Source organism: Canis lupus, chromosome 6 (genome assembly GCF_048164855.1).
Source record: "Canis lupus baileyi chromosome 6, mCanLup2.hap1, whole genome shotgun sequence".
Classification (NCBI taxonomy): Eukaryota; Metazoa; Chordata; class Mammalia; order Carnivora; family Canidae; genus Canis; species Canis lupus.
Genome location: NC_132843.1, coordinates 36,010,173 through 36,020,279, shown reverse-complemented (window position 1 = coordinate 36,020,279; position 10,107 = coordinate 36,010,173). Strand labels below are relative to the sequence as shown.

General features: G+C 43.5%; 1 protein-coding gene across 2 annotated transcripts in view; it reads right to left on the bottom strand.

The window, feature by feature from the left end:
* Nucleotides 1–3,208: 3,208 nt before the first annotated feature.
* LOC140635212 (urea transporter 2-like) overlaps nucleotides 3,209–10,107 on the bottom strand; it is a 470,205-nt gene continuing 463,306 nt past the window's right edge. For both annotated transcript variants that reach the window (XM_072829450.1, XM_072829451.1), the window contains 3 exons: nucleotides 9,764–9,898; nucleotides 8,049–8,098; nucleotides 3,209–7,568 (listed from right to left, as the gene is read on the bottom strand). In XM_072829450.1, coding sequence (XP_072685551.1) covers nucleotides 7,386–7,568; nucleotides 8,049–8,098; nucleotides 9,764–9,898 — 368 coding nt within the window. In that variant the 3' untranslated portion in view covers nucleotides 3,209–7,385. The remainder of the gene's footprint in view (nucleotides 7,569–8,048; nucleotides 8,099–9,763; nucleotides 9,899–10,107) is intronic.

The following is a 10,107-nucleotide window of genomic DNA, read 5'->3' as shown; positions in this document are numbered from 1 at the left end:
AAATTGGGGCACATGGGTTTGATGTAGCCACAAACATAGGCCATGAAGATTTGAATTTCCAAATGGGCAGATCTTAGAAGACAGACCCAAAAGAAGAACTTCCTGAGAGGAGAGAGTGACAGGAGGGCAATTAAAAGACTAGGCACAGTTGAGTGATGTTGGCACCTCAGCTTGCATTCACATAAGCATGTTGAGCATTTTGGTAAACTGACCAAGTGGCTAAAGGTCAAGCTATAGGAAAATCTCTAAGGGCAACAGAGGTATGCTCTTGGTTTATTTGATCTCCATATTATTAACTTTTTGTCACCTCAGTGATGCCTCCTTCTCATTCCTATGTAGGGATTCAGGGCCAGAATATCAGAGAAACTAATGTTAGAGGACAGAGGCTACATGGTCAACTGGTCTACCCCCAACCAAAGCAAGCATCCCCAACAGGTGTCTAGCCCTTGTCCCTGCGCTGCCAGAGCAGGGAACTCAGTGTCTCACGGGATTATTTATAAGTCAACTTCCATTGTGAAAAAGTGCTCTTCTCCACTGATTCAAAGTCTGATTGCTTATTAATCCCAGTTAGTTATCCTTTGAAGTAATATTGAGTAAATTGACTTTTTCCACATTCATTACTCCACACTGCAGACAGCCATGACCCTAGCCATTTTTTTCTCCTCCAAGCCAAATATAACAGTGTCATTATCATTTATGATAAAATAAGAGGGCTTTAGACCTCATTTACCCACCTTAGACTCACCTAGCATGTCCTCAATTGCCAAAGACTCTTTCAAAGTACTCTACCCATTTTTTTCTTTGTATTCTCTCCTCCTTTTCTATCTCAACTATTCTCGGAAATGACTCCTACAACCTAAGATGCAAATGACTGATCATGCTTACTGTGTTACCTTCCCAGGATTGTTTATATTTTAACAGGTTCAAAGCGTTGAACTGAGGGGATGGGTGGGAATGTTTGGGCATCAGGTAATGGTAAGATAAAGGACAAGAGACAAGGCACAGAAATCTTTCTGGGACCCCTAACATCAAAAGCTTGATACTTTTCCTGAACAGAAGACCAATCCAAACAGATAATTCATTCAAGATAATGAAACTGGTGCTGTAAACTAACACAGCCTAGGCAATCTGTTGTGTTACCCTCATCTTCACCTCAGGTGAGACTACTCACCTGGCCAGGCAAATTCCCATAAAATGAATTCCTTGAAGGCAGGAACTGGGCTGATTCTTTCCCGGTTTGTTGTCAAGCACAGTCCTGAGTAACATATTAACAGTTCCTCATACATGTCTTCTGGATGAATAAGTGAATGAGGTCAGACCATAAGGCAGAGTTTCTAGGGGCTTCACTCACGAGAGTTGGCAAGTGGCCTTGGGCACAACAGAAGAATAATATAAACATACATGGAGATTCAAGATTCAAAATCCCAAAGATTTTCTGAAATGAAACACATGATTTTTGAACTAAAGAATTCAACTTATTTCTTGAAGAAAAGAAAGGTTACTGTTGGGATCTGAATTGGTGGCCTAGAAGATCAAATGGAAGAAATATCTGAAAGCAAAGCAAAAATACAAATGGTGAAAATTGTGAAGGAGATAAGCAACTTGGTGCAGAGCTCAAGGAGACTAAACACGTGGATAATAGGCATTCCAGAGATAGAAGGAAAAGATGGAGAAAGGGCAATAATCAGACAAATGTTAGAAGAAAAGCTGCTGAGCTAAAGAAGGACTTGACATTGTGGATTGAAAGGCAGGACTGATGAGACAAGACACACTCTTAGGCTTGACTTAATAAAATTCCTGAAATCTACTGATAAGGAGAGAATCTTATGATCTTTTAGAAAGAATAGGTTACTTACAGAGGAAAAAGAATGAGATTGACATCAGATTTTTAAATTTGTAACATCTGGAAGCCAGAAAATGGAAGGACAATGGCTATAGACAGCTGAAGAAAAGGCTGTGGCTCAAGGAAGGATCACCAGCCAAAATGCCATTCTTTTGCAAGGGAAAGAAACTTTGTGGATGTGCAGCCTCAAAGAACATGTCATCCATATTCTCTCATCTAGTATTTGAACAAAATACTCAATTCTCAAGCAAGAGCTCTAAACAAGTAATAAATGAATCAGAGCAGAGATCACAAACCAGGGAAAGGTGAAGAATAGAGGAAACAGTGATAGAAAGTAACATGTTCACTATATATTGTAAACTCCAAATGGACAATGATAGAATTACTGGGAATGTGGTACATAGGGGCAAAGTAAGGATTCTTGCACAAATAAGAGGCAAGGGAAATAAATGATCTCAGCAAGATCCAGAGGTGGGTGATACTAGAGAAGTAAAAGTGTTATAAGAATGGGGGCTTCAGGGAGAATAGTGAAAGTGGTATAAGGGTTTTAGTTATTTAGGGTTGGGGAAGGACCATCAGAGAATGGCAACTCTTGTCAGGGTAAACTATCTGACATCTTGTTTTTATATAATAGAGAAATATACTTTTGATCATGAGTGTTGGGAAAGAAGTAGGAACATCTAGGGAAATGGAAAAGTAGACCTTCCAAATGAACAAAGAAAAAGATAGCAACAGGATCAAACTTGCAAAATGAGGAAAGTAAAAACAAAGCAGTCATAACCAACAAATAGTAAAAAAAAAAAAAAAGTACGGTGGAAGAGGTAAAACATACATATTGATGGTTATACTAAATAGGAAGAGGTTAAACTATCTTATTAAATTACAGATACACTAAGATTAGGTTAAATATAAAACATTGCTAAATGCTATTCTTAAGAAGTTAAAAGAAAATGATCAATGTTGAAACAAAGGGATAAGAAAACACTAGGAAGAAAGTAGGTATGGCAACACTAATGCTAGATAAGTTGGAATGAGGTTAAAAGCATGAATGAGGATAAAAATTGGCAGTGTAGAAATAGTGAAAGAGAACATTTATGAAAAATTAATGACTCATTTCCCATAGGCACCAAACAACGCAGCTGATAAATATATGAGACAAATGTTACAGAAATGCAAAGAGAGTTTCATGAAACTATATAATTTTAATTGAAAATTTTTTCTTTTTTCTTTTTTTGGTAGTCTTCATACCAGTGTGGAGCCCAATGTGGCACTTGAACTCATGACCCTGAGATCAAGACCTGAGCTGAGATTAAGAGACACTTAACCAATTGGGTCACCCAGGTGCCCCACAGTTGAGTTTTAATAAACCCTTTTCAGAATTAAGATCCCATAGACAAAAAATAAATAAGCACATAGAAAAATTAAATGATGCAATTAATAAATCAATTTAATATGTATTTCCTTCAAATAAAAAATTTGCATTTTGCATCTCCAAAATCAACCAAGTACTTGGCTACAAATAAGAATTCATATAATTTTAAAATAGAGGTTTTACAGGCCATCCCCTCTACTCATAATCTAGTAAAACTAGTATAGAAAGTTAAAAAATATAAAAAGTCCCAAGTGTTAGGAATTAAGAAATCATTCTTAAATAATTTTCAGATCAAAGAGAAATCAAAACTAAAATTACAAACTATTCAAAACTGATCAAAGTAGAATACTTTATTCCCAAAACTACAGTACACAGCTATAGCTATACTCAGAGGAAAATTAATAGCCTAAAAAATGCCTTTGTTGTTAAAGGAGAAAGATCTAAAATGAAGAAATTGCACATTAATTTTAAAACATTAGGAAAAAGGAACATTTAAATTTGAAAAAATAGGAAAAAACAGGAAAAAAATCAACAAAATAGAAAACAAACCAGAACTGGAGATAGGGCAAATAAATCTCAGACTGCTTCTTTGAAAAAGTCAATAAAAACCTATCACAATGATGAGGTGAGCACTGGGTGTTATACTTTATGTTGGCAAACTGAATTCAAATAAAATTATTATTATTTTTTAAACATTTTATTTATTTATTCATGAGAGACACACAGAGAGAGAGGCAGAGACACAGGCAGAGGGAGAAGCAGGCTCCATGCAGGGAGCCCGACGTGAGACTCCATCCCAGGACTCCAGGATTACACCTTGGGCCGAAGGGAGGCACTAGACACCAGGGATCCCCTGAATTCAAATAAAATTTTTAAAAATCATGAACTTGAGTAAGTAAAAGAAAGAGCAAGTTTCCGTAAGATTGGAAAGGTACAGCCATACATACAGGAGAGATTGAAATCATGGTAAGAGAGACTAATGAGTAAGAGCATGGCAACAGTGTTGTAAATCTAAAGAAAACAGGTTATTCCCTCGCAAACAAACTCTGAAGTTTGACCAAGAGAAAGTAGAAAACTCAACTATGTCGGTTATCAGAGAAATTAAAAGACGAGTCAAGATGGAAGATTTAAAAGTACAGCAGGACAAGAGTTTCATGGGAGACAGCAGCCCTCGTCTGCTGGGGAAGAAGGCAGATGGAAATGGCAGCAGAGGAGGGGCGAGATGATGAGGTCAGAAGGAGGAGATGAGAAGATCTGGGGAAGGGACAGTGGAGAGAGGGAGAGGGGCGTGTGTTAGGGACAGTTTTGGGCAGCACCTCCTCCACTGCCCCTGCTGCCCAACATACGTTCCTATTCTCTGTAATGACTTTATGTTCAGCCATATTTGTGTTCACTACTATGTGGCTACCTAAAAGCTGCTGTCTGGAGTTTGGGGCGATTGCCCCATTGGGGGTAATCCAATGGATTGGATGCGGCCCCCAAAGCTCTCCTCCCTTCTATCCTGGCGACTCACTCCTGTGCAATCTCTCGTCGGTGGTGTCTCTGTGGTTAAGGCCTCTGCCCCCCTACTGATCCATCCTACTCATCAGTGGGATGGGAAGGTGCTGGTCAAGGCAGGACAGGGTCACTCCAGAGAGCTCTCCAAACCTCCTATCACTATTTGGGCAACTTCAGAGGACCTCTGGGCATCTCTCCACGGCCACTGGGCAGGGTGACCTGCGAGGGGCAGACTTTTCTTAGAGGAGTGGGGATTTGCATTTCTGCCCCACCCTTCTCCATGCCCACAAGAGAGATGCAGCATCTGCCTGCCAGACTGGCTTAATAAGATTTGTTCTGCTCCAGGAGGAGCTTATTTGACCACATTTGGGAAATACCATCAATTTTCTGCCTCTTAGTCACATAAGATTTTTTTTTTAAACATTTCATTATTCCTAGACGACATCTCTTGGCAAGTGAATTCAGTGATTAGTAATACTTCATCCAGGCAGTTCTTTCTTATTTCAAATGAGTAGATATTTTCCTATTTCTACATAAATATCTGGTCATCTGGATCATAGTGTATTACAGAATTTCTAAGGCCCAGTGGTGTTTCCAGACTTGCTGGACGTGCTTTTCCCTTCTTCTGAATCACTTAGCTCTTACCCATTTTTCCTCACATGAATTTGGCAGCTGGCAAAGCAGTTTAACATTTAATTTCTATGGGGGTGGAAGCAGGGATGTGGGAGAAAAAAAGCAACCAAGATAGCTGTGACCTTGTCAGCAACAGAGACGTGGGGCAGGAAAGGAAAGGAGAGAGAGAATCTGGTCTAAGTGAACTGAAAGGATTTTTTTATATCCAAATAGTTTTCCTGTCCTGGAAATCCAATATAAAGCAGGGTTAAAACCCAGCTCCCATCAGATCCCATTCTTGGGGTGGAGCATCTCATGGGCTTGAAGGAAAGGAAAGCAGATTTCTGGGCACAGTTTGTCCGTAACGAATGAATGAATGGGGTTATCTGGTTCTGTTATCTCTCGTTAGAATATTTGGGGGGTCCCCCTCCCTTTTGGGTAATTGAGCCCTGTCTGGAAGCCCAGCAGGGAACTGAAGCCTCTGTCCTCTGTAGAGAGGGATTCATGAATCCCAGAAGGGCAGGACCATCTGGCCTTCAAAGCTCCCCTTCAAGCCTGGGATTCTAGGAGCCTCCCTGCTCTTCCTGCTGGAAACTCCTGCACCAAAGGTCAGTTTTCTCTTCCTCTCCTGGTGTGCATCTGCTGGCAGAGGTGAAAACAGAGTGAGGGGACAGAGGAGGGGTGGTTCCCAGACATTACTGTGGAAGGAAGGCCTGGTGTAGCCCATTGTATGCTGGGTCTGTCAAAGAGCCTCAGAGCAGACTTTTCTGATCCCATCATACTAATCTCACTTTCCTAAAAATCTTCCACTATAACCCAGCAAAGAAAGGCTATGTGGGTGTCTGTGGTAAAGAACTTGGTGTCATCTTTTTGGGCCTGCCCTCTGCTCACGAGCTCCTGATCATTCTCATGGGGAGCATCCACGTCAGGCACTGGCAAACTCAGGCTTGTGGGCCAAATACAGGTTTTGCTTGTTTAATAAAGTCTTCTTGGAACACAACCACGCTCATGTCTAAGGCTGTGTCATGCTCCAATGATGCAGGTGAGTCTTTGCTAAAGACACAGTAAGGCCTCCAGAACCAAAACTATTTACTATTTGACCCTTTCCAGAAAAAGTTTGCTGAGCCCTGATAATACATATAAATAAAGACAATGTAGGCTAATGATGTAATTGGGAAGTCAAATTATGAACTTCATGGATCACAGTTTGTCCTTCTACTCAGGCTAACCATTTGTTTTAAGTATCACAGCCCTCATAAAACTTCCAACACCCACAAGCAAACAGGAAAATGAGATAAATTGCCCCAGCTTTTCACCCTCTGAGCTCAGATACTTTTGTCAACCAGGATCTCTGCTCAAAGTTGCTGGTTTGACTTATGCTGAGAAATGCTTATCCTTCACCACTTTATCCTTTATAGTAAAAGTCAGATACAGAATCTAACTTTTATTAATTGCTTCCTGCTAGAAGATATCAGCTTGCCCTTCCTCTGACCACTGTCTCCACTGAATGTGTGAGACTTCCTATTTAGACACCCCAGTGCCCTGATTGTTCCTGTTTGGACTTTAAAACTCTATCCGTGTGAAATTCCTCTCTTTTATGTAAAGCTGGGTGTGCTCATCAGCCATTAGCTCAGTGCACTGATGCACCTTCAATTCTTTGCGTGTGTCCCCTGAATTTTCACCTACTCTGTGTCCACCTGGGAACCACTTAGCAAGTTCAGTTTTACAGCATCTATTATTCAGTTAAACATGCTCAAAGATCATCTTGTAATCATCTTTCCAAAAGACTAAATAGAAATGTTTTTAAGACAATGACATGTAAAGCACATGCCTTACTTCTGAAAACTCTGGCAAGCTCATACCAACTTCCTCTAATGTCATGTATGGATAGTTGTGGCTATTTGGGCAGAGAGAGAAACCGGCATTGGGGAAGGGAGGTACAGGTGTGTCTGGTTCTACACAGGTGCAAGGAGAGGCACAAGAGGTGAGTGCTGCGGCAGATTGACCCAGAGCTGAGACCACAGGGAGCAGACACCAGGTCCAGGCAAAGAGCATTTCTGGCTAGTCACCGCTGGGGGACTTCTCTTCTTCACTGCTCTTCATTTTCAGGTAGTAGATGCGGTTGGCCTCTGGGTAGGTGACTTTGCTGAGCGGGAGCTTGTAGATGGCTGGGTTGTTGGTTGTCAGGAGCAGGAAGATGAGGGTAGAGAGGCAGAAGGCCCAGGTGCCTGGTGGCACACCAACCTGGAAGAAGTAGCACTGGGGTCTGAAAGTGGTCCTAGGCTTTAGGGACCCTGGGGGAGAAGGATGGGGTAGGAGTTGAGGATGGGGATCCTTCCCTAGTGATGACATTGATTTTGGGGTTCATAACATCAGAGTAGCTGATCTAGGCATTTGAGATGTTGGTACCTTTGGACACAATCAGAATCTTTTAATGATGGAGCTGAACTTCAGCCTTGGGATGATTTCCCACATCTAGCCACACACAAACACCTCCATCGGCCCATCTAGGTTCTCCACTGCTGGTTGTATCACTCTTTGGCACACACACACACAGCCAGGGGAACACAAATACAACTGCCAGTCCTTCTCTGGGCAAACCCTCGATAAACCTTGACAAAGACATTGACTAGCTACCGTAACACACTCAGGATTCTTCCACAAACTGCAAATGTCCTCAAGCCCTGGCTGGGGAGTGGCATGTTCAGGAGAATCCAAACTTACCACTGACATTATGTTGGAGAGGGCTGCTCCCATGTATGCACAGAACAGGGCTGTGGAAAAACAAGCACCATAGAGTCAGCTTCCCAGGGTCTGCCTCCACCTCTCCCCAAGGGCAGGGGTCCCATCCTGTCTCTAGCAGCTTCCATGTCTGCACCATACCCTGACATCTGGCCTATTTGTTGGACATAACCACCATGGTGGTTATCTTTGCAGGTAGGTGTAGCCACTCTCCCACCAGATGGTGTTCCCAGGGCAGAGGTTAAAGCCTTCTCTCCCTTCCCCACTTTCATGCACAGAGTCAGGGCTCAGTAAGCATCTTCTGTTTGTCCATACTGACTTTGGGGAGAGTCTGTCTGGGGGGTGAGGGGTCAGACTACATGAGCCCCCAACAAGTCTCCTCCTGTCCAAGATTCTAAGCAGCCACGATAGACCCCGCTGGACCTTACTGGTCCATGAGCTTGTCTTTACGAGCCAGGCATCTGAGTTCACCCTAGGATGTGACCCCCAGGACAGTTAGGGGGGCTCATCCACACCCCTGTGCCTCTGAACAAGCTCCTTCTGCCCCTTTACCTTTGTTCTTTCTGTTCTGTGTCCAGAAAACCTTCTCCTGCCCCTTCCCAGCCATCCCCACCCTGGAGGTGTTGAGATAAACCCCATGCTCCGCCCGAAGCCTTCCCAGATGGTTCTAGCCGTAAGAATCTGCCACTTCTCTGAAGGCCAAAGGCAGTTACAATCTTAGCCTCAAAATATCTGGCACTTTTGACTCGAAGAATATTTACCAAGTCTACTGTCTCCCTGCTGGCCACTGAGAGGAATGCAAGGGACATGGAAGTCATTTACAGTCTCCGCACATGAGTGGGGAAGAAAAACAACAAAAAAGGTCTTCTGGATGGTACTCTGTCCATTACATGTCTCTAATTTTGCTTATTAAAGTCCTGCTGTTTCCAGAGACTGTAAGCAACTCCAGAGCAGGAAGACTGGTGGAAAAGATGGGGATGGGGTTTGAATCTTGCCTCTGCCCTTAATAACTGTGTTCTACACCAAGTTCATGAACCTTCTGGGCTTCATTCCCTCACCTGTAAAATGGGCCGACAATCGATGCCTGCTAGTGGGCTTGGGAGGATTGAGTTCACAGGTGGTGCTGGGCTGCCACTGTAATAAGGCCTGTAGCCCATTTCCCTTGGGATGGCATGCTATTTGCTCCATGGGAATCAAGGTCCCATGGAATGATTTTCTGAGACCTCAGTGCTCCCAGGTACATCATCTCACTGGGTCTTTCCAACAATCTTTTCAGACATCACGGCCTTAACCATCATGTGATTATACATTTCCTAATGTGCCAGATGTGGCTTCATGAGGATGTGGTCACCACTGCCTTGCCCATGTGTAGCCTAGGGCCTGGCACTCAGCGGTGCTCTATAAGGTTGTGGGATGAAAAGTTATTACATCAGAACACTGCCACTAGCACATTAGGAAGTGCATATGTGATCTTGTACACCTACAGCACTGCTGTAATAGCAGTAAGTGTGGTTGTGACTCTATTTGACAGAAGAGGCACCTCAAGTACCCCAGTGCTGGGACCCAAGCCACAGGTCCTTGTATTGCTGCTGCTCAGTTCCGATCAGTGGTCCCCCATGGGTTTCACATCATCAAGTAGGGAGGGGAGGAAGGAATAGCAGAACGACTTGGCTGCCAGCTTTCCCCCAAATACCCACCACAGACGAGGGCCAGCAGGTGGGTCTGCCAGGTGAGGGCGTAGAACATGCCCCCGATGGCGATGCAGGAGAGGACACAGTTGTAGCTCCAGAGGCCCATGTAGATCATCTCAAAGGGCGTGGCCACCGTCAGGGCTGTGGGACAAGGGGTGATGTTTCTGGGCAGTTCCAGGTCCCAGCACAAAAGCCGCCCCGTGGCTGGTGCCAGGTCTCAGGGTGGCTTCGCTCCTTCCATCTCCCTCCAGTCCCTCCCCCCTCCCATCAAAGGAGCCTCTACAAATGGCATATGTCTTCAGTAGCTGGAAACAGGAAGAGAGCAGTGGTTTCCAAATGGTGTTCTGAAG